The sequence below is a fragment of the Acinonyx jubatus genome, chromosome E1 (assembly GCF_027475565.1).
Source record: "Acinonyx jubatus isolate Ajub_Pintada_27869175 chromosome E1, VMU_Ajub_asm_v1.0, whole genome shotgun sequence".
NCBI classification, from domain to species: Eukaryota; Metazoa; Chordata; class Mammalia; order Carnivora; family Felidae; genus Acinonyx; species Acinonyx jubatus.
In genome coordinates, this window is record NC_069397.1 from 6,462,534 (window position 1) to 6,486,419 (window position 23,886).

Sequence of the window (23,886 nt, forward strand, 5' to 3'; positions counted from 1 at the left end):
ACTGGTAGAATTGGGATTGGAGAGGACACAACCCCAGCCAGCACCTTGACCGCAGCCCTGTGAAATCCTGAGCAAAGGGCCGGCTAAGCCATATCCAGAATCCTGACCCAGGAAATCATGAGATAAAAAGAAAAAACGTGAGTGCTGTTTTAAGCCGCTACACCTGTGCTCATTTGTTACGCAGCCATAGGTAATTCCAGGCAAAGGAAAGGAAAGCCATAGCAAAGGGGTTCAGGATTGCTTGGAATCATCGAGAATGATCAGGAGGGCAAAGAGAGGGACCAGAAACGCCGTGGGGGATTGTTCTGGGCACCCCCAATGTCCTACTTCATTTAAACGTCCCAGCTCTTCTGGAATGAAGTATTCCCAGCTTCTTCTTACAGAAGAGGCCGACGTCTCAGAGGACTTCAGTAACTCACGCCGGGTCATGGAGGTAGCTCAGAGTCAAATGAAGTCAAACAAAGGTTTGACTTTGCAGTTTGCTCACGTCTCTCCTCCACCTGACATCACAGGCTCACTCTAGGCCTCAGGAGAGAAGCCAGAGGGTAGCAAGGCACGGGACAGGTGCCCCCGAGGTAGTCAAATGGTAGGACAGAGCGGGGTGGGGGGGCATCATTGCTGTGGCAGTCTGTTCTCACAGCCGCCTTGGAGATCTGTTTGCTTTGGGAACCTCCTCTCCAAATTCCACTTTTTTTTTTTTTCCACACGCTCAGAAATGCTTGCATGAAGAGGAGGAAGGATGAGCTTTGATACAAGCATATTTATATCCAGAGATATTCCACACCGGAGGGGGCATAAATCTCAGAGGGCAGACGTCAGCAGCTCTGTGCTGTGATGGGAAAATTGAGGGCCTCGGTTACCAGCATTTCCCAAACTCACTCAAAAAAGAAACCATGCTCCCCTCCACACACACACACACACACACACACACACACACACACACACAGGAGTCAGGCCTGCAGAGGGAAAACAATGTATTCTGTCCAACTCCCCTAGGTCATGCAGACCCTTACATCCAATGCTGGCTTCAGCTGTTTTCCTCACAACTTTCGCTGAAAAATAATTCTCTGCCAAGCTGCATGGACCTCTTCTCAGCCCTCCAGCCCTCCGGATAAAAATCTGTTTGGCTTTTTTTTTTTTTCCTTTTCTTTTTCTTTCTCTACTGGATTATCTTGCAATATTCCCCCATGTCGTTAATCTCTTCCCCGAAGAGCACCTCTCCGCCACGGGCATCTGGAAGTTGCTGGAGTTCTTCTAAGTTTCCAAACCCCACCCCCTTGACTGCTTTCCTTTGGAGACCAGGAGCCTGGGGCTTGACTGAGGGCAGGAACCTGCTGGTAGGGAGAGGGGGTCACTCTGTGTCCAGCAGAATGTGCCCCCCTCCCCGCTGTTCACACCTTCATCCCCTAGTGTGACTGTTTTAACACTGCCTGACAAAGGGCAATGACGTAAGCAACAGATGGAATTAAGGCTGGCAATAAGCTGACCTTACACTAGGGTTTAGCCAGGTGGACCCAGGGGAATCACAAGCGTCCTTCAAATGCAGAAGAGGGGGGAGGGGTGGAGATCAGAGCCACCCCCCACCCCCCACACACAATCAGAGCTTGCCCCCACCACCAATGGTTCTGGAGAGGAGAGGAGGGGGCCGTGAGCAGAAGAACACGGATGGCCTCTAGAATCCGGAACCGGACTCAGAAACAGTTTCTCCTGGATCCTCCAGAGGGGGATACTGATAATACCTGTTAATACTGGCTTCTAGCCCCTGAGAACCCGTCTCCAGCTTCTGCCCTCCAGCACGGCGAGGTAATAAACTTGGGTCCTCTGGATCCCCTAAACTCGAGGTAACTCATTTCTGCAGGCCTAGGAAAGTGACACACTCTGGAAATGTGACACAGCCAAGATCCTCTTGGGCATCCCCTCGGCCTGTCAACAGCCCTCCGTGGCCGGGACACCATTCCCAATGGGAACACGAGTGGGATTGCGCTGCGTCCTTTCTGACGCAGGAATTGAACGGCCTGTCTCAAGAAGACTGATTGACACAAAAGACTGGTCAGATCCAATGATGGCAAGGATCAGAGAATTCCCGCAGAGGTCTGAGTTCAAGGCACTAGAAGGTGTCCCAGGAGCCACCTGTCACCCTGTGACCTTTTAAGGGTTGAGTTCTCCTGAGCCAAAAGCAGTTACGTATGTGATAGAGGAGGCGTGGGGCCCACACGGACGTAAGGCTGTGAATAAATCCAACCCAAGGTTAGGTATATAAACACAGCTTGGTTTTTATTTTCCACGCCACCACCTACTAAACAAACTTCTTGAGGGCAGGGCTTTCGTGTTACTTCTCGATGAGCCTTCTCTGCTGATTAGGAGCAAATGCAGATCACGTAGAGCATCTAACGCCTGGCGCATTCTAGATGTCCAATAACTCCGTTTGGGGTCCGGAATGGATTTCCCCGCTGAGGAGGGACTCATTCATAGGAAAAGCCTTGAGCCTTTTCAAGCTAAAGTCGAACCACGGCTCCTGAGGGGGATCCCTCCTTGAGTCCCGCCCTACTGGGGCCCCAAAGGGTATTCAGCCAACCCTTGTGTCTCCTCCCCCGACCCCCAGACGAAGGGTCTTGAGTCCCGGGGCTGGATGTGCGCATCCACCGGATCAGGCTGGCCCCGAAAGCGCATATCCCGGGGAAATTAAAGGCTTTCCACTCTCTCCGTGGACGCTCGTCTTTGCGGCGCAGAACGTGGGAGCGTGATGCGCCCGAGCCTGCAGGGCTCCAGGCGCGCGGGCGCCTCCTTCCCGCCGGGGACTCGCACCCACCCCGCGCGCCCCTGCACCCCTGCCTCAGCGCGCCACCCCCTTGCCCCTGCGCGCCGCCCACCCGCCGCCAGCCCGGACCCCGTGCGCCCCTGCGCCCTTGACCCTGCGCGCCGCCCACCCACCGCCTGTTTCGGTTCCTGCGCCCCTGCCTCTGCGCACCACCCCCCTAGCCCCTGCGCTCCGCCCACCCGCCGCCTGCCTGGGCCCCTTCGCCCCTGCCCTTGTCCGCCGCCCGTCTCGACCCCATGCGCCCCTGCCCCTGCGCGCCGTCCACCCGCCGCCTGTCTTGACCCCGCGCGCCCCTGCGTCCCTCCCCCTGCGCGCCGTCCACCCGCCGCCTGCCGGGACCCCGCGTGCCCCTACCCCAGCGCGCCGCCCCCCTTCCATGCGCCGCCCACCCGCCGCCGGCCCGGACCCCGCGCGCCCGCGGCTCCCCCGGCGGCCGCCGGTCCCGCTCGCCGCGCCTGATTGGCCGAGCCGCTGTCAGTAGTAAAAAAGTATCAGATGGCAAACTTGGGCCCTTCATAAAGGCGTGGTGGCGATACTCCGCGATCGCTGTCAGCCTATGACATCAGCGGGGCACGCCTGGGATGCCGCCGCTCCCGGCCGGACTCGGTGGAGGAGGAGGGTCCCGCCGGCTCAGAGGCAGTTAGCCCCGCGCGGCGAGGGGGGAGCCGCCAGCCTTCCGGGGACACCGCTCTCGGCCGCTGGCTGCCACTGTCCTCCTGCCCAGGGGCGCTCCCGGAGAGGTGGATGAATTCTGGGTTGTTAGCTGCGCTCCGTTGGGCTCCGGGAGCCCGTTCCTGGTGGAAAACAGGGGGCGTCTGGCAGAGGGACCAGCGGCTCGTGGACACTCAACATGACGCTCCTGGGGTCTGAGCATTCCTTGCTGATTAGGAGCAAATTCAGATCAGGTAGGGCTAAAGCGTTTAGCGTTCCTTATTGCCTTTCCTCTCCGGCAGCTCCCACGTCTAGACCGCTTTCCATCCAGTGTTTCGAAGCCCGCCGTGGCCACTCTCACTCTGTCCCACCCACCCCAGGCACATTTTTGAAACTGGAAACTTTTATTTGACTTTGGAGTTTGGGGGAGGGGAGGGGGAACTTTAAGGTCTTCCGTTTTAAATGCTTTGAGTTGTTGGGTGTGATTTTTGTTTGTGAAAAGGCCAATTCTGTGTTTATCTTTTCTGTATCCGTGAGCAGAACCTTTGGAGGGGTCCATCTGAAAGGAACAACTTTGGAGATGAACAAATAAGGGCTCCCAAGCGTGAGCGCCGCATAATATCAGTTGTAATTGCTGAGGAGATGAACCTGATTCTGTGTATTAATAGACACCGGGTCACTGAAAATGTAGCTAATCCAAACAAATGTATTTCCCAAAAAAAGTCACTTGGGGGAAGTAAAAATAGCAAATTTGGAGCACACCAAGTATTTGAGATGACATCACTGTAGGGGGGAAAAAAAAGGTCCAGTGCCACAAATACTTTTTTCCCCAAACCATCCGATATTTATAAATGGAGAATTCCGCCCCCCCCCCCCCCAAATTTCCGTGTTAGCAGCGCACAGAGAAACTTTTCAAAGGACGCCGAGTGACGGTGAGTGGAAGGGACAGCCGGGAAGTCTAGCCACTGGCCTTGAAGGGTTGGTTTGGGTTCCCATGGAAGGTATCGACGTGTGGGTGTCCGCGCAGCACGATGTGGAATCTCGGTTTTATAAAAGTGGTAATAAACCACCCCACGCAGGGCAGAGTTCCCGCTTAGAAGGTGGATTCCTTAATGAGCGCTCCTAAGCCAACACTCCGGGTAACAGGTGTTAGCATGTTGCTGTAGTCGGCTAAGTTTTCCACAGCTTTTCCAAATGGGGCCACTCGGTGCTTCACCTGGGATTCATGTTTGGAAGATGAGAAGCAGGGGGTGGGGGAAAGTGAAGGGTCATCTGTGACTCCCTTAGACCCTCCCGGCCATTAGAGGCCTGGGGGCCCCACAGGAGGTTTTTGTAAATGGCTGTGTAACTGCCAAAGGGACAGGACCGCTCGAGAGCTTGTGTGGCCACAAGCCTCAGTACCCTGATGCTCCGGGCTCTGGCAGGCGCCGGGTCCCTCGGTGGATTAAGGCCCTCGTCTCCCTTCCCTGGCGAGGTGCGCTGGTTGGTCTGCTAATCCGCTGGACCTGGCCACTGCTCGGTGATTCGGTCAAAACCGCAAGGCAACACCGCCACCTTTCTGAAAAAGAGAGTATGCAGCTTTGTTTTTGCAAGAAGCTGTTAAGCTCATGATTTCAGATGCCTGCGCCCTTCCCAATTTCGCGTTGCGGTGGGGGGTGGGCAGGGGAGGGGCTGGTTTGTCTCTAAAAGGAGTTGAAGTACGTGATGGTAGAATTGCAAAAGGGACTTAGGGAACTCGCCAAGGAACCCTTCCTAGGGGTGAAAGTGCAGACGAGAGGGAAGACCATGTGAGCCAGGCGCCTAATTCCTGTTTTAGTGGCTCAGTGGAGTCCTGGCGTTTCCCAGGTAGATCCTGGAGCTTCTGAGGACTCCAGTCCCCACCTCCCTTTCTCTTTTTCCTTCCTTTCTTTTTCTTTTCTTTCCTTTTCTTTTGTTTTAAAGCTTTGGCTTTTGTGTCACCGGAAGGGTAGCTTGAGGAGAACATGATACCAATGCAGATATGGGGCATAGCAAACCTGGGGTCTGGAAATGGACAAAGCGGGTTTGGTCCTCGAAGGTGCAAGGGGTTGATAAGCCCCTGAAAGACGGAGAAGAAAAACGAGCAGCATGTGAAACTAAGTGAATGAGGTGTTGCAGACCATGATTATTCTTCCTGGATATAATGACGGTCGTGGCTCCCCCCCTCAGATGTCTGGTAGGCAGGGTGCGCTTCCCAAGAGAACTGGGTTTATTTTGTAGCCGGCGATGGACAGGGTGGCCTCTTCTCTGTTTTGATTTCTCTCCTGTGCGTTTTCTCGGTGTGCTTTTTTTTTTCTTGTTTCATGAGCTCCTCAGGTTTGCTTGGAGGGTAGACGGCGGTGATACGTATTGAATGAAAACTATTTCAAGGAAGAAATGCAGCTAGATTGTTCTCTGATCACAGCAAGACGCTGTTCTCTGATCACAGCAAGGGTCGTGGGGCTGTTTATAAGTAAACAGGTCACTGTTTTTGACTCTGAAACGGACGTGTGTGCAGCCAACTTCGTTGGAGTCACCTCGTTATTAAGTACAAAATCACCCTTACCACAGCAGGAAACTAGGACGTTTTTACATGTATTAACATATTTAATGATACAAACTCATCGTATTTGAGAGGACGAGGGGTCTCGTGGTTGAGTGTGTGAACTACACACTCACTGACTCCACCAGAGATTGGTCTGGAGCCAAACTAGCTGGGTTTTTAGCAGGCCGTTTCTACTTTCCAGTGGTATAACCTTGACCTTAGGTACATTGCATAATTCTCTCCGCCTCAATTTGCTTCATCTGAACGATAAGGATGATGACAGGATTGGAGTCAGGATTCAATGTGATAATAGAAGCAGATCATTTTTTAAATGCCTGGTATTTGGTTAAGCCCTCAACAAATACTGTCCTGTTATTACAGAGCGCCATCCTGGGTCGGTGACTTGCCTTGAGTCTCCGTAACTTAATCCGTAAATGTCCAAGTTGGACGAGGTGATCGCACAGACCCTCTCCTCACATTTTAGGGTTCTGTGTAAACCACACAAAGACTGGGAACAAGCAAAATTGCGATTGGGCTGTGTAGCTGTTGGACGTAAATGGTAGACCGTTTCTATAACCACAGTAGGTAGTAGTACTTTCAGACCGGTCACGTTTTTACCCTCTAAAACATTCTCAGTGTTGTTTGGTCAACATCTGTAATCAGGATCACTGTCAGTGGTTTTCTTTCACACCGGAGTTTTTGTGTCAACAAAAGCCGAGGACTCCTGCGTATGTGTGTATGCTCACGTGCACACATACACACACCACGCACAAAGGATCAAAAGGAGAGAGGTCTGCGTGCCTGGGTGGCTCCGTCGGTTAAGTGGCCGACTTCTCGGCTCAGGTCGTGATCTCGCAGTTGGTGAGTTCAAGCCCCGCGACGGGCTCTGTGCTGACAGCTCAGAGCCTGGAGCCTGCTTCGGATTCTGTGTCTCTCCCTCTCGCTCTCTCTGCCCCTCCCTTGCTCACGCTCTTTCTCTCTCTCTCTCAAAAATGAATAAATGTTAAACTAAAAAAAGAGTGGTCCATTTATGGATCCCCCTTCAAAAAGAACTACATTTCTTTTGCTTTTTTTTTTCTCCTCTTCCAACTCAAAACAGTCCATGCCAAGGCAGACTCCAGTATCCACCATGATCTTGACTCCTTCCCCTACAAATTTAGGGCAGGTTTAATAAATAAGAATACAGGATGCCCAGTTAAATTTGAATTTCAGATAAACAATGCTTAGCTTTCTAGCAGATTGCAAAACAAGGGGCATACTGTTACCTGAAATGCAGATCGAGCCAGGCATTCTGTATTTCATCTGGCAACCCTGCCTTCAACCTGAGCGGCGTCCAGGCACAGGCATCCCGGGTCTGCAGTCCAAGTCTTGTCATCCTTGGCTGCTGTCCTTCTGGAAAACGCAGTGCACCCCTCACCAGGACACCACGGTCATCCTTTAGATCACCTTAAAGGACAACGGATTCACACTTTTGGCTAGATCCTTCCCATCCCTAGAATCTCTCTCCTATGAATCGAGGAAATTGAATGAAGATGTTGGCCCTGAAGGTGTTTACCATATTGGACACCACGCCATGAGCTCAAGAGACGCTCATCAGGCTCTGGTCCCGCCTTCATCATTAATTAGTTTTGTAGCCTAGAAGAAATAATTTAACCTAGGGAAGTGCCTAATTGCATATTATGGTATATATAACTTATATATGTGTATAAATTTGTATATATACACATATAAATATATATGTATACATATATATGTATATATATAATTGACCTTTTTAAACTTCATTTTCGTCATCCACAAAAGAGGATTTTTGACTGGTTGCATCTGCATTAGCTTTCAGCCCTAAGATTTGAGATATATATATATATATATTTTTTTTTTCCCAAGCCCTGAGTGTTTTTGTAACATTGGAAGCCCATAAGCTTCATAAAAGCATTACCATGACGTTTTTGAGCGGATGTGTCTACATGAGAACACAGACAGACGAGAGATGTTCGACAGCTGTTTCTTGAGCGGATAAATAAATAATTCACACCTGTCGTCTTCATGATGAACACGGTCTTCTAAGACCATCATTTCGATCGCTTTGTGTGCTCTGTCTTCCTTTTCAGTATCTCACTGAAGACCATGTTTTTGTGTGCTTTTACACGAGCACAAATATCTTAACGATTCCTTAATTGCATCTTGCTAATTTTTAAAATTTTTTAAAAAATTATTGTGTTTATTATATTTTGAGAGAGACAGAGCGTGAGTGGGGGAGGGGCAGAGAGAGGGGGAGACACAGAATCCGAAGCAGGCTCCGGGCTCCGAGCTGTCAGCACAGAGCCCGATGGGGGGTGGGGGGGGCCTCAAATTTGTGAACTGCTAGATCATGACCTGAGCCGAATTTGGACACTTAACCAACTGAGCTACCCAGGCGCCCCCACCCCCCCACACCCATCGTGCCATGGAAATGACCAATGGATCACTTTTAAAATTTGGGAAAACTTGCTCTGTCAAGATCTTCCAGGAATTTCTACCAGATATAATGAGATGAGGAGGAAGATAAGGGCTAATTCTCATGCTCACGCCAGTGTCCATGCAATCCGTTTCTATGTGAACTTCCTGTGTCTTTGCTGACAGCCACTGATTCCTTTCTCAGCAGCAGTGTTTGCCTCCTATGGCTGTTGAAGCAAATTCCCACAACATTAGTGCCTTAAAACAATGCAGATCTGTTATCTTATAGTTATGGAAGTCAGAAGTCAGGGAAGGGTCTCACTGGGCTAACATCCAAGTGTTATTAATAGGGCTCTCTCTAAAGGAGAATCTGTTTCCTTGGCCTTTCTAGATTCTAGAAGCACCTGCACCCCATAGGTCATGGCCCCTTCTAGAAGCCATCTTTAGAAGCAATAGTCTAGCACCTTCAACTCTCTCTCTGACTCCCTTCTGCTTCTGCCTCCCACATGCCATTCCATTGGGCGCATTCAGGATAATCTCCCTATTTTATGGTCATCTGATTAGCAACCTAAATTGCATCTACAGCCTTAATATCCCCAGTGTCCTGTGTCTTATTAGCATGGCTGGTATCACAGCAGTGTCATAGACTGGAGGCTTACACAACAGAAATTTATTTTTTCACGGCTCTGGAGGCTGGAGGTCTGAGGGTGCCATCATGGTCCGTGTCTGGTGAGAGGTCTCCTCTTGGCTTGCCTTCTCATTATGTCTTCACATGGAAAAGAAAAAAGGAAAAAGAACAGAAATGGGGGTGAGTGGATGAACTCTCTGGTTCTCTTGTCACAAGGGCACTAAGCCCATCATGGAGGGCCCTACCCTCATGACCTCATCTAAACCTAAGTATTTCCCAAAGGAAATACCATCACATTGGGGGTTAGGGCTTCAATATATGAATTTGGAGAGGGTTATGGGACACACTGTGGCCCATAGGACCATGTAAAGCAACATATTCACAGGTCCCTGGGACTAAGACGTGGACATCTTTGCAGGGGACATATTATTTTGCCTATGACGTCACTTTCCTCAACTTTGCAGTCCCTCTGTCCTGCAGATTTTCTTCTACAGAACTTTCCCCTTAATATGGATTATTAGCCACAATCCCAGTGTTTTCCCCAGGGTGGTCCACAGAAGACTAGTTCCACAGGACGTTAAACATTTGTGTAGCAGGACATTTTTAGCAAGAGGGAAGCAGAATATCCTGAAAATTAGATTGGATCTTTAACTGCAGGATTTCTCGAAGACTTTACTAGTTCTAATGTATATTATGAACTCTTTTTTTTTTTTAAGTTTATTCATGAATTTTGAGAGAGAGAGAGGAAGGGGGAGAACCCAAGGAGATCCCACATGGTCTGTGCAAAACCCAACATGGAGCTCGATCTCCTGAACTATGAGATCATGACCCGAGTCGAAATCGAGAGTCGGATGCTTCACCAACTGAGCCACGTAGGCGGGCCTGTATATTATGAACTTTTAAAAGGCAGTGACTCTCAAATGTATTTCACCTTCATCCACACAGTATCCCATGGGGCAGTTTTTGCTGGATAAACACATTGTGGAAAATTCCGCCCTGCACAGAGAAGCTCACGGTTTTCAACAGTGATTTATTTAATGGAGTGAATCTCTGTATGTAGGTTACTGGCAGGCCCTTCCCACCCACCCAGGTGTGCAGTCCGATGGTTTTCCTTCTGGCTGCTTGCTCACATCCTTACCAGTCCTCACATGTCTTGGTTTTTTTTTTTTTTACTGGTATCAGTCATCAGTGTCCCTGACCCAGGGATATCCTCAGTAGGATTATAACCCTGTCCTCCAGGAGCTCACAGGCAACCTGGAAAATGCTGTGTGTGAGTTCTGTATTTGTTCATTCGTTCATTCGACACCTGTTTCTTCTCTGTTTCCCTTGCAATGGAAGGAAGCAAGTTACAGGAAGCTAGGAGCTGGGTATACAGTTGGGGGAGCAGGAAAGAAACATTCCCTGTCTTCACATGGAATATTAGAGCAGCAACAAGTCTCCATGAGAACACAGTGAGCTGACCCTTTAAAAACGGGTGCATTTTAGGGATGCCTTGGTTACGGCTCAGGTCAGGATCTCACGGTCCGTGGGTTCGAGCGCCACGTCGGGCTCTGCACTGATAGCTGAGAAGCCTGACTGGGATTCTCCGTCTCCCCCTCTCTCTGTCCTCCCCCCACTCACTCACTCTCTCTCTCTGTCTCAAAAAAACATTAAAAAAAATAAGGGTGAATTTTAATTCCTGAATGGAAGTTGTTATTTGTCTGCGGAGGCCAGCATTTTTGTTAGCTTGTTTTCACTGCTTTATTTGGTGGCAGTGTTAGAACAGTGAACCGCATAGAGGGCCCCATGAAATATTTGTTACAAAGACATTTTATTCTTCCCCCCAAACACTATTTGAAAGCAATACAAGTAGGCTGTCTATGTTTTGATATATTTGTAGGCATATGTGCGTGTGTTTTAAAACTAGAACAAGGCGGGGGTGCCTCCGTGGCTCAGTCGGTTGAGAGGCGGACCCTTGATTTCAGCTCAGGTCATGGTCTCACCGTTTGTGGGTTTGAGCCCCTCATCAGGCTCTGCGCTGGCAGTGAGGAACCTGCTTGGAGTCTCTCTCTGTCCCTCTCTTCCCGCCCGTCCCTGCCTCTATCTGTCTCTCTCTCAAAATAAACTTTAGAAAGCCTGGAACAGCAAGGGGATAAGAGCCTGTAAAATACGAAATTCAGAAAAAGTAGTTATCTCTGGAGTGGGCCAGGTGAGGAGATACGGTGTAGCCTAAAGTAAGGAAAAAGTTGCTGGTGGTATTCTTAGGTGTGTGTGTGGGGGGGGATGTTTATTATTAAGCAAATTAATTAAACTTGTTCATTCAGGGATGAATGATGACTGTGACAAGGTAACATGAATCAAGGGTTGTAACTAGTCCAATTTAGTGCACCTGGGGTCCTTTAAAAAAATTAAGTTTTTCAAGACCAGAAAGAATAGCCCTCATCTTTCACCTGCTGTAGCATGTGACAGGCACAGCCAGTAAGATTGTGTGAAGTTGGACTGACCCAGATCACATGGATTCTAATCTAGTCGAATTAGATTGGAGTGTACGAGAAGACGCCAAAGTGCTTAACCCCAGGGTTGAAAAGCATTTGATGGACATAAATAGGATCTTTAAAAACAACAAAAAAAACCAATAACTATTAGCCAAATAATAGTTTTACAGCCTTGCTATTTTAGCACTTAGGCTTTCTACTTTATAAGCAAGGTAGCGATTGTTTTTAATGAGTGATTTGCACTAACCTCTATTCTGATATAATCCAGAATAACTAGTAAGTCGAACTTTGCTTAACCAGTTTTAGATCTTATTCCTAGATAAAATATGAGGGTCTCTAAATGCTGTTAAAATGTATCATTTACTCCCGGATATTTAAAATAAATAAGGCTGATTCCTGACATATTTGTGTGTGTGTCTGTGTGTGTGTGTATATACATATATGTATATGTATGTGCAAATAATAAGTATATATAAATACATGTAAATGTGTAAATATATTTATATATGAATATATAAATATTCATATATTTATAGTTATATATTAATATATTATTATATTATAAATATATAACTATAAAACATATAAATAATTATATTGATATAAATGTTTATATATTTATATATTTATATATATTTTATATATGTATATATGTTATATATTATATATTATATGTATATATTATATTATTTATTGTATGTATTATATATATAATATATATGTATATCTATTATATATATATATATATATATATATATATATGTATATATATGGCTTGTTTGCTTGTGGTTATATTTGCCTGGCACAGCAAAGTGCCCTCTAGAGCCATTGAAAGAAGAATTATTTTTCTCCTGTTGGTGGAAGGAAGATGAAGTCTTCCATTTCCCCGTAGGGCCTATGGGAGCACATGCTTCTCTTACTTTAATTACGCCAATTGACGTTTGCTGTATTCAGCCACCTTAGATTAGCCCAAGAAGCAGTAGAATTCTGGTGGTACAAGGACTGACTTCAGCTACTGTAACATTGTAAAGTGTATTTAATGGCTTCCCTCACGTCTAGGAGCTTAGCCACAGCTCGGTCTGTATAGCAATAAAGAGTGGCTCTACAAGCAGTCAGATAGGTAGTCTGTCTTGTCAGGCACCCAGTTCCATCTGCCATCTGAATGACTTTTCTGCCCTCAACCTGCATTTCTCTTCTCCATCTCTTAAGTGGTGCAGAGGCATCAGTTCTTATGAAATGCAGACAGGTAGCCCCAGGGAGTATGTTCCTTTCACAGATAAGGTGAAGGGATTGGAAAGTGCCCTATAGCTTTCTGTCCTTCCTGTTTCCCCAAACACTCTTCCTTCCAGAAGTCATTCAACTTGGTCCTCCTCAAGACTGGTTCGGCTGGTTTCTCTGAGAGGCGTAGAGTTCCACGGGAGAGCTTTGTTGGTACTCAAGCTCCAGACAGGGCAATAAAGCTCCACACAGGTCAAATCTAGAAGATGCTATTCAACGTTACTTGAACAATGATCTCCTCAGGACTTTAAAAGTTTTTATCGTTTTGTGTTTCCTTCCTGTCCTTGCTGCCATGGGTGAATATTTTTATAAAGTTACAGTCAAAGTGTATACATAAGTTTATATTCAGCCATTTTATCAGTCAGCATGATGTCATAAGTCGTTTTCCAAGCTGCTACGTAGCATCACATTCTTGGTTTGGAGACTGTATCGAAGTCCATCAAGTGAGTATAGAGTACTTTGCTAAGCCTTTTCCACTTGTGTTGGAAAATGAAGCCAGTTATAGTTTTTATGTTGTAAATAACACTACTATGAAAATCTTAATGCACATAGCCTTTTTATTCCCCAGGGTTATTTTATAGGATACTCATTGTTTAGAGTAACTATCCAAGTGTAGGAATAATGGTTATGAATCTTTATGATCCACTGCGGTAGCTGATATTTCTGGAGCACTTACTATGTACAAAGCTTAACCCTAGTCTGATTTTCATTTGGAAATGAATGCTTGCCCCTGTAACAGAACTAGCTCAGAGTTGTCTTGGGTACTTAGTGGCAACTGGTGTTCTATCAGCTTTTCACACCTTCTCGGTCAAGAATAAAAAGGAAAAGGAGTCATAGTTACCAGATACCTTTGGAAACTTCTGTGTGGCTCTTTGGGGGACCACCTGTTACCAAATATGACTGATATCTCATCAAAGGACAAGCAAAGAGGACTAGGAGTTAATGAGAACCTGTTATCTGTGGCACTTGTAAGATCTCATTTAATCCTTACAGAATGCTATGGGACACGTATGATTGTCCATCTCATTTTATAGATGAAGAAGCCAAGTCTCAAAGATATTAAGCAACTTGGTCAGAGTAATGTAACCAGTAAATGGTGGAGGCCACATCTGATGCCCTTGGTTCCACTGTGTCAAGATGACCATTGCTATTAGAACCTAGAACTCCCTCCTCCCGCCCCCCATTCCCCCACTCCTCCCCTGCTCCAACATACACACCTACTTGGCCAAGTAGATTTAATATGCTTCTTTCTTGACTACAACTCCAGGCATATACCCAGTTACCATTATTGTCCTTGATTTCCTAAACAGTGATTTATCAACAGACTTGTTTCTAGTATGAGTTAATCCATACATTATACATGCCATCCTCCCAGAATTTTAGGACTTTTTTTTAAGTTTATTTATTTTTGAGAGAGATACAGACAGTGAGAGTAGGGGAGGGGCAGAGAGAGAGAGGGGAGGTGGGTGGAGAGAATCCCAAGCAGGCTCCACACTGTCAGTGCAGAGCCCAATGTGGGGCTCGATCTCACAAAACCATGAGATCATGACCTGAACCGAAACCAAGAATTGGACGCTTAACCAACTGAGCCACCCAGGTGCCCCAAGAATTTTAGGACTTTTAATGAAAGCTGACTATTTCAATCTCCATTTGAGAACAAAAATACAAGGAATTTTTGAAAACCAACAACAAGAATAGAGTTGCCCTAAGACCCAAAACAATAAAAGAAATCTCTAGTACCAGAGAGTAGAATGGTGTTCGGCAGGTGCTGGAGGGTGGGAGAAATAAAGACAGGTTGGTAAAAGGATACAGACTTTCGTTATAAGACGAATAAGGTCTGTGGATCTAATGTATATAACATGGTGACTGTAGTTGGTAACACTGTATGTATAATTGGTTTGCCAAGAGCCTGGAACTTAAGTCTCCTCACCAAAGAAACAAACAAACTAAGGTAAATATGTGAGGTCAGAGCCATGTTAATTAACTCAGTGGTGGGTATCCTTCAAAAGCCTGTATGCATATCAGACCATCATGTTGTGCACTCTTACCTTAGAATTATGTCAATTATACCTCAATAAAGCTGGAAAAAAATACCTATGTAGTAATTAGAATTAGAAGTAAAACACATTATCAGTGGATCAGAATTGTGTCTGTTGTACACACACACATAGACATTTATGTGTCTATGAATTTAAACTCTATTAATCTGTGATAATGGCTGCTCTCAAATCAGCAATACAATAAAGGTTTGTTGGGAAAATTGTCCTTTCAGAAGTAAATGATTTCAGCTATTTTGTAATGAATCTTTTAAACAATTCCATATGGATCAAAGAGCTAAGGAAATCTATAAAATGTTAGAAGAAAACAATTTTATAATCTTGGAATAAGATACGCCCTCCCCAGCATGTTGCCGAAGCCTGAGAAGAAATAAAAATTGATGTATTTGGCCACTTAAAAAGTTTCAGAAGCTACATGGGGGAAAAAAACAGCAAAAGAAATTTAAAAATCGAAACAGTAGATTGAAAGAAAACACTTGAAATGTGTATTCAGACAAACTTATTAAAGGGACTTGTATAAACAATAGGATTAATAGCCCACAACCTAAAGAGAAAGATAATTCAAAGGCAAAAAACAGTCAAAAAGCACATGGAATATACTGAAACCACATTCAAGAATATTCAGATTGAAAGACAGCATTTTTTAAAAACATCAGATTTGTAAAAATTTAAAATATTGGTAGCATCAAGTATTTAGCAAGTATGGAGAAATAGACATCCGAAGGCTTAGCACATCCGAAAGCCTTATGGGATACAATTTGACATTTTCTGGGGCGCCTGGGTGGCTCAGTCGGTTGAGCATCCGACTTCGACTCAGGTTGTGATCTCGCGGTCTGTGAGTACGAGCCCCGTGTCGGGCTCTGTGCTGACAGCTCGGAGCCTGGAGCCTGCTTCGGATTCTGTGTCTCCCTCTCTCTCTGCCCCTCTCCTGCTCATGCTCTGTCTCTCTCTCTCTCTCAGAAGTAAAATTAAAAAAAAAATTAAAGAAAAACAACAATTTGACATTTTCTGTTACGTTTTAAATGAGCTTACCATTCAACCAAGATTAAGGCATGTAATCTAAAGAGATGCTTGCATGTGCAGGGATTCTCATCACATCACATTATAGTTTATAATGCCAAAAAGGATGGAAACAGTGTAAACATCCATCAGTTAGTGACATGGTTAATTTAATTATGGTACGCTCACACAATGAAATACAATGCAAAGAAAAAAATAAGTGATAAAATTCTGTACGAACCGACATGAAAAGATCTCTCAATTAGTTTTTAAAAACAGATTATGAAACAATCAGGCAATATATTTGCATTTTTATTTTATTTTTTTAATGTTTATTTTTGAAAGAGAAAGCATGAGCAGGGAGGCGCAGAGAGAGGGGGAGACAGAAAATCCAAGCAGGCCCTATGCTGTCAACACAGAGCCCAACACAGGGCTCGAACCCACAAACTGTGAGGTCGTGACCTGAACCAAAGTTGGACACTTAACCGACTGAGCCACCCAGGCGCCTCTGCATTTTTATTTTTAAAAATATTTAGATGTAAACACACAGAAGAGAATCTCCAGGAATAGAAGTCACACTGTTTCACAGTGATATCCAGGGGTAGGAGGAGAGCAACACCTTATCTTTTGTGTATACACACACACGCCATTTGAACCCTTTAAAATAAGAATGTATCGGTATCTATAAAATTTTTAAATAAGCCAAAGTATAAAGAGAAATTGACCACATTATCCTAGTAGTGGAAGAGAACACATTTCTGTAAGTCTAACTGAATAGACAAAAATTCAAATCAGGATTTGTAGGGTTTGAGTACCAAAGTTAAATCGGCTATATATTTTAAGCCTCTGACACGATCTAGAATATTAGAAGATAATTTTAAATTTAGTGCCTGACCCCAACACTCGAAATGTCAAGAAGTTTAAGATACTAGACTCATCTTGACCCACAGGCACTTTGAAAAATATATATTTAAAAGTCGAAATATTTTAAGCTCCATGAGTTAGGAATCCAAACACAGCAAGACACGCTGAAAAGCGTTTAAGGCGTATGCATAGAGAACAAAAGCCTAGAAAAATCCATCACCAAGGTAATTATTTCTGGGTGGTGAGGCTGTGAGTAATGTTGAATTTTTATTTTTATGTTCCCATATTCTTTATTTTGATTATTCAGTGTGTCTTGTGCCATCTATAATACTCGGGAATGACTCTGGTAATAAGCCGCTAAGTGAGTGTTTTTTGTTTAAGTCATGGCATAGTGGAGGTCAGAGAGACCTTCTCTGAGGCACACCTAGATGCAGAGGTGGCTGAGAACCTGATGGGGGCGGGAGGAGGGGGGTGTTCAAGTTCATAATAAATTCCCACCAATAGGGGCGCCTGGGTGGCTCAGTCGGTTAAGCCTCTGACTCTTGATTTCGGCTCAGGTCATGATCTCACAGTCCATGAGATTGAGCCCCACATTGGGCTCTGTGCTGTCAGTACAGAGCCTGCTTGGGAGCCTCTCTCTCCCTCTCTCTCTGCCCCTCCTGTGTGCTCTCTCCCTCTCTCTCTCTCAAAATAAATAGATAAACCTTAAAAAAGTAATGAAGTATTATTATAGAATTTACACGGTATTCTATAAAGTGCTCTGTATACCTAATATCACGTATTCTCTCCCTTTCCAGAAAATTCTTAGGGAAGGCTTTCTTGTTTGTTTCACTCTCCAGAGAGGGGTGATTGTTGTCCAGCTTGGGTCTTTAGGTGTTTCTGAAGAGAGCCCCAGCCTCGTCTGGGACCCTGCAAGGTTACCACTGGTTCTCAGGATTAGCGAAGGCTCTTGACTGTTTTTCAGACACAACTGAGAACCGAAATCCTTTACTCTTAAAATTGAAAATATTGTTCTGTCTAAAAATAAAAGCAAGGGGAAGAGCTCTCTGTAGAGGGAAGAACACTGGGGGATCGAGTAGCTAAGAGAATAGTCTGCTTTATTATACTGGATATATATAGTGCATGTTATATATACATATAATACTTTATGGTGCATTAAACTCTCTCCGCCAAAAATAAATCCCATTAGTCCGTATGCTTTTATTTTCATACCAATTCTGTGAGATCACAAAGGTGCTCGTACAGATGAGGAGGCATTAAGACATTAGTCTAGGGGCGCCTCAGGTGGTTAAGCATCCAGCTCTTGGTTTCAGCTCAGGTCATGGTCTCGCTATATGTGGGTCCAATCCCCACATCGGCTCTGCTGTGACAGTGCAGAGCCTACTTGGGATTCTCTCTCTTTCCCTCTCTCTCTCTGCCCCCTCCCTTCCTGTCTCTCTCCAAATAAATAAACTTAAAAGGGAAAGAAGAAATTTGTCTAAGGTCCCCAGTAGATTTAAAACCAGAACGTTAGCTTCTGGGTCCCCAGAACCAAGTTCACCACATGACCCCACTGAGAAATGTGCCGGCAGGGGAAGCAGAAACCGTGCTAAGATCAGCAGGCGCCTGGCGTTGAACCCAGTGGCTCTCTCAACAGAGCGATCCCCCTGCTCGAAGCTCTCTTCAGCGCCACCCACGCTGGCTTCAGATCCGAAGAGCTTTCGGTTAGGAGAGGAGGAAATCCGGCAAGACGAACCCAGTTTTGGCTGGAGACGAGAACAGGATGAAGCCGAGGGGTTGCAAAGGAACCTCGGGCTCCATGGAGTGCCAGCCTCTGCAGAAGTTTCCGGTCTTAACACATAGATTAGAAGCTGACACCATGGAATGTCCCAGAGACAGAAAATATTCTAAATGTTATGTCTGGTTGTTTCAAAACCTTGTGTCTAACAGCAGGGCTATGATTATTTTCTAACATTAAAAAAATTTTTTTAATATATGGACATTTGCTATTTTTCCAAAGTTGAAAATAACCAGAATCAGTACATTAATGGAAGATGTAAGGCATATATATACATACATATATAACATGTGTATACTCACATATACTCCTATATATACTCACATATGTATCATCCCTTTTTTTTTTTTTAACGTTTATTATTGAGAGACAGTCTCAGAGCATGAACAGGGGAGGGGCAGAGAGAGAAGGAGACACAGGATCCGAAGCAGGCTCCAGGCTCTTAGCTGTCAGCACAGAGCCCGATGCGGGGCTTGAACTCACAGACCAGGAGATCGTGACCTGAGCCAAAGTCAGATATTTAAGAACTAAGCCACCCAGGTGCCCCTGTATCACTCTTAATATGTGTCACTATTCTATATATAACAGTGCAAGTATATAATGTATAGTATTAGACTGTCTATTGTATATGTATGTACATATTATATGTATCCTGTGAAAGGTCAAAGATTTATTCTTTGTGGTGTTATATCTGCTGCACATAAATTAAAGGGAAAAACCTGAAATGTTCAACCAAAGGAGAATGTTTGAAATCACTGAAAATGGGATAGAGCATGCACATTAAATATGGTGCTTTCAAAGAATACCTCCATGAGATGGAAAACTTTATTTAAAAAATTTTATTTTAATATTTATTTATTTTTTGAGAGAGAGACAGAGCACGAGCAGGGGAAGGACAGAGAGAGGGAGACACAGAATCCGAAGCAGGCTCCAGGCTCTGAGCTGTCAGCACAGAGCCTGATGCGGGGCTCAAACTCACGGACTGTGAGATAATGACCTGAGCCAAAGTCAGGTGCTTAACCGACCGAGCCACCCAGGTGCCCCAGAAAATTATTTATAAATCGGAAAAGAGGTTTCAGTGTTCCGTATGTCAAACAATCCCAGTTCTTGAGAAATCGTAGGGTAGATATTGTATATATACATATATATATGTATATGCACATACTGTGTGTATATATTATATATATTTCACATATATATGCATATGTGTATATATACTGTGTGTATATATTATATGTATTTCACGTATATATGCATGTATGTGAATTGGAAGAAAGAAGGCCAAGTGTTGGCAGGTGTTCTATCACAAGTGTTAAAGACGTGAATTACCATGAACTTTGCTCTCCATCCTGGAGCCTCTGTACAGTTTCCAAATTTTCTATGATGAACATGCCTTTCTTTTCTAATCAGAAAGGTGATACATACTGTAAGTGATACATACCGGCACCGCTCAGGATCTCAAAAGAACTAAAATAGACATTCGAGGACTCCAGCAATGTGGAATGAAACTTCTCCTCTTCACTGGGAGAGAATGCCTTTTCCTTGCCCTCCCTGCTCCAAGCTCCACTTCCCTTTGGTTATCAGTGTTTCTCCAAGTTGGCTCTGGACAGGTACGCTGGCCTTATTAATGGCCTTACGAATGTCCTTATTAAAACCACTTAGCGATTTGTCGCTGCTAAAGGAGTCTCGGTCAGACTGTTGCAAGTGCCTTTACGTGGGGCGTGATGATACCTTCCTTGTAGAGATGGGACAGCCCGGTCCAGAAAGGGTTGATCGCCAGCTCAAATTCACGCCCGTAGAAAGACAACAGCGCAGGACTCGAACCTGGATCCCCTGGCATCAGGTCTGGTGACCTCTCGCAGCCAGTGGGTGGCCACCAGGAGGTGTAAATCAAGAGGCCCTCTTCTCAAGGACCCACCCCCCCGCCCCCACCGCCCCAGCAATAGCTTTCAAGGAAAGCGGGTCAAATGGCAAGTTCTTTCTCCCGCAGGCCGTTCCTGCTGTCCCCGGGGCTGTGCAAGCTGTCTGCCTAATCCGCTGGTGGCTCCACGCCACGAATACATAAACAAGTGGGGAAAGCCTCCGAGAGGAATCTGGATGCCCAAATGGAACAATTTGTCTTCTGAAATTATTGTTTGAAATTGTTTATGTCAGTTGCCGAGTTTCTGTTCTGTGCCTCGGGGACCTGTTGGTGATGGGGGGAAAAGTTCCCTGCAGCTGGGCAATGACCTTGGTGGGGCGGCTCTGGGGACGATGTGGTCTGGTGCTCGCCTGTCCTCCCGCCACAGGCCGGGGCACCCCGAGAGTTATCTGGCGCTCACTGCTTGCCGGGCCTACTCGAGGCGTGTCTCATGTGCCCACCTAATCTTAACAAGGATCCTATATGGAGGAGATGTCACTCCACCCCCCACCCCCGTCCGCTCCCTACCCCTAAACGCACAGATAAAGAAATGAAAGCACCTTTAAGGAAATTTCTTAAGATTCCACGACTAGGAAATGGAAAAGGTGGGACATGAACCTGTACCCCCCCAACCCATGTTTTCAGCCGCTCCCCTGTTCTGCTTTCCATAAGCACCAGACCGGCCAGAGCTGGCTTCAGCCATCTGACTCTCTCAGACATCCTCCGAGAGAGCATGCAAGATGTCATTCTGTCCCCTTAGTGACCGAAGTGACAGTGTAACCCCAAGGCATCTCTGCTGGTCCCCTCTGGCATCTCGAGCTCTTGTAACATAAAAGCCTTAAGCTCACAAACCTGGCAGCCTTGTGAGTGAGAGAAATTGGCCTTTTGAGGCACGACTTAGGTCTTCTTCAAATGTTTTGACAAACGGAGTGCGGTGCTTAGGGAAAGAGTAGCTTCGCGGTGTTTGTGTGAACACACATCTTTCTAAAATGGCTTTAGAGCGAGCCGTGAGGCTTGCTCATTGACCTAACTGAGCGGTAGTGCTGACCTGGGCTCTTTGGATCTGAATATTCTCCTGCTTTTTAACCTCCAGAGGCCTGGTGCTAGAAGCTGGCCTGAATTAACGTCGGTCGATCTCCTTAAAGAAACCAGAGTCAGAACCTCTCTTAGAATTAAGAAAGAACAGAGTGCAGGCCTGGGGCCACTGAGGCCAGTCTGTTACTCACCCCCCACCCCACCCCAGGTTCACCTTCTGCTCCCAGACCAACAAAGTGCCACATCGGTAACCTGGTCATCATCGTTACGCCCTCTTCTCTGGATGTTCCCAGAAATGAGTGGGTAGACGCTTGGGCCTTTATCATTCTTGGCCACTGCGGCCACGTGGCCACACATCAGCCTGCAGGGCAGCGTTTGGCCAAGGAACAGTTACTATTGGTACCTTGAGTCAGAAGGCATCAGAGTATGTTCGGGCATCGAACAACACACAAAAGTCAAGTCCTGGCTCTCTGCCTTATTTGGGAAACACGGCCAGGACAGGGGCAGGAACAGCGTAGGCAACCTGGCGTCGGAGGGCACGTTCTCCTCCCCAGTTTTACCTCAGGGGCAGCCAGGGTCCTCTTTAGCAGACGGAGCAAGAAGATGCCAGACCCACAAGTGACTCAGACGGCTTATGTGAAGGGTTGCTGTGTCCCAGAGTTGGGTAATGCCAGGGGGAAGGAAGAATTTTGTGGGTGGGCCACCCATTGGGCAAGAAGAGGAGGGTTCTGTCTCTAGTGGAGATAGTGTATCCCTCAGTGTTGGCTTTCAGCCCTGGAAGGGACCCGGCATCTCCTCCTCCAGAGGAGTCTTGCTTGGCCAATGGCTCCCCTAATGTCCTTTGCCCGACAAACACCACGAAGACAAAAATGTCGAAGTCATGGATTGTACGTAAAGATCAATCTGGCTAAAGTCAGGATTCAGCAAAGTCCAAGGACTAAGTTATGGACGTGTACCATTTACTGCCCTTTCTGAGGGAAGAACCCCCAGCTGGTTGCTGCTGTCTTGTGTCCAGGGCTTGTGCTCTTTACCTGGCCTGGTGCAGAGGGGACACAGCGCAAACAGCCACCCAAGATGCTGTACATGACATGCGTGCTCCAGTGGGCGTGTTTTGGCGACCTGACGAGCTCCAAGTCTACACTCCTAGGAATTCTGGCTGGTAACATGTTTGAAAACAGATCTCAACATTTTTCTTGCTTGTGCTGATGGCTCTCTGCCTCCACTGGATTCTCTTCCTCAACGCTCATCAACAGGCAACGCCTTTGTTTGCAAACAACACAGAATCCAATGATAGAAATCTTGATCAAGCTGGAGCGAAGAGAAGCAGTTCCTAGAGCGGTACCTGTGTGTCTCCTGGAACTCAGCCACGAGGACGTGGTTGGACCCGAAGGAAAGTCAGCTGGAATTGAGGACTAGCGTGCCTTCAGGACACTCTCCCCGGCTCCTGTCCATACTGCAGTTTCTTCTCTGGCAGCCGGCTTCGCCATTTTCCCAGCTCACATGGTTCACGGTGGTCAACCCCAAAAGCTCCCGAGTTTGCTCGCTCTCAGTCTGATTTCCAAAATCCCAAAGGAAGAGCCCAGCGTGCCTGGGTCGGTGCCCATCCTCGGAACAAAAGTTGTGATCACAGGCAGCCCGGTGGGGACATCTTAGCTGTGTAAAGACCACTTTCATAGCAGGTTTTTAAAAAGACATTTCTTTGTAAGAAACCAGTGGAAAACCGTTCAGAAGAGAGTAGAAGGCAAGGTGTCACTGGCTTCTGTTTTTTTCTTTTATTCCTCACTCAGCCAGTGACTTCCATGTCAGTATCTCCCTATGTCATGAGGCGCACGGGTAGACTTTAGGAAATGAAAATTAGCCGCCCCCTCCCCCCCCCCCCACAGCAAATTAAGGGATATGGGCTTAACAACGTTATTTGTTTCAGTGTCTCTGGAGAAAGAACCAGAAAAGCCTTCTCTGGTTCCCAGGTGACATAGAGCTTCGTTTTCATGGCATCCCCATAATTGCCATTATAATTATTTGCTTAACCTCTTTCTCTTTTTCTCTCTCTCTTTCTTTCCCGAGACTGCAAAATTTATATAGACGGAACTCACGACAGCTTTATTTGCAGCTGGATTCTTTAGCGTCTAAAGCAGCACCTGGACGGCATATTAGGTGGTCAGTAAATACTGAATGAATGAAATGCACGAATGAACGATGCCAGTCTGTTTACCTGACTGCCCACTCCCTGGATGAAGGCGTTACCCCAAGGCCTCCTGGTAGACCAACCAGTTCGGCGACCAATAATCATAGGAACAGTGCTTTCATACCCTGACCCCGCCCTTTCTCTCTCTCTCGCTCTCTCCACCTTCTTAATTTATTATCAGGGCAGAGTCCTTCTTCTTTTCCACCTGTTCTTCAAATCCTCCCTTTCTTCTCCACTCCCAC

General features: G+C 46.1%; 1 protein-coding gene across 5 annotated transcripts in view; it reads left to right on the top strand.

Moving 5' to 3' along the window:
* The first annotated feature begins 3,261 nt into the window (after positions 1 to 3,261).
* The window catches only part of MYOCD (myocardin), a 111,824-nt gene continuing 91,199 nt past the window's right edge, over positions 3,262 to 23,886 (top strand). For 3 of the 5 annotated variants that reach the window (XM_053211493.1, XM_027047241.2, XM_027047237.2), the window contains exon 1: positions 3,263 to 3,723. Coding sequence is in view for 2 of the 5 variants with exons in the window: in XM_027047237.2 (XP_026903038.1) it covers positions 3,669 to 3,723 (55 nt within the window). In the remaining 3 variants the exon portion in view is untranslated. Of the gene's footprint in view, positions 3,724 to 23,886 lie in introns of all 5 variants that reach the window. The other 2 variants (XM_027047239.2, XM_053211494.1) reach the window with 2 other exon arrangements.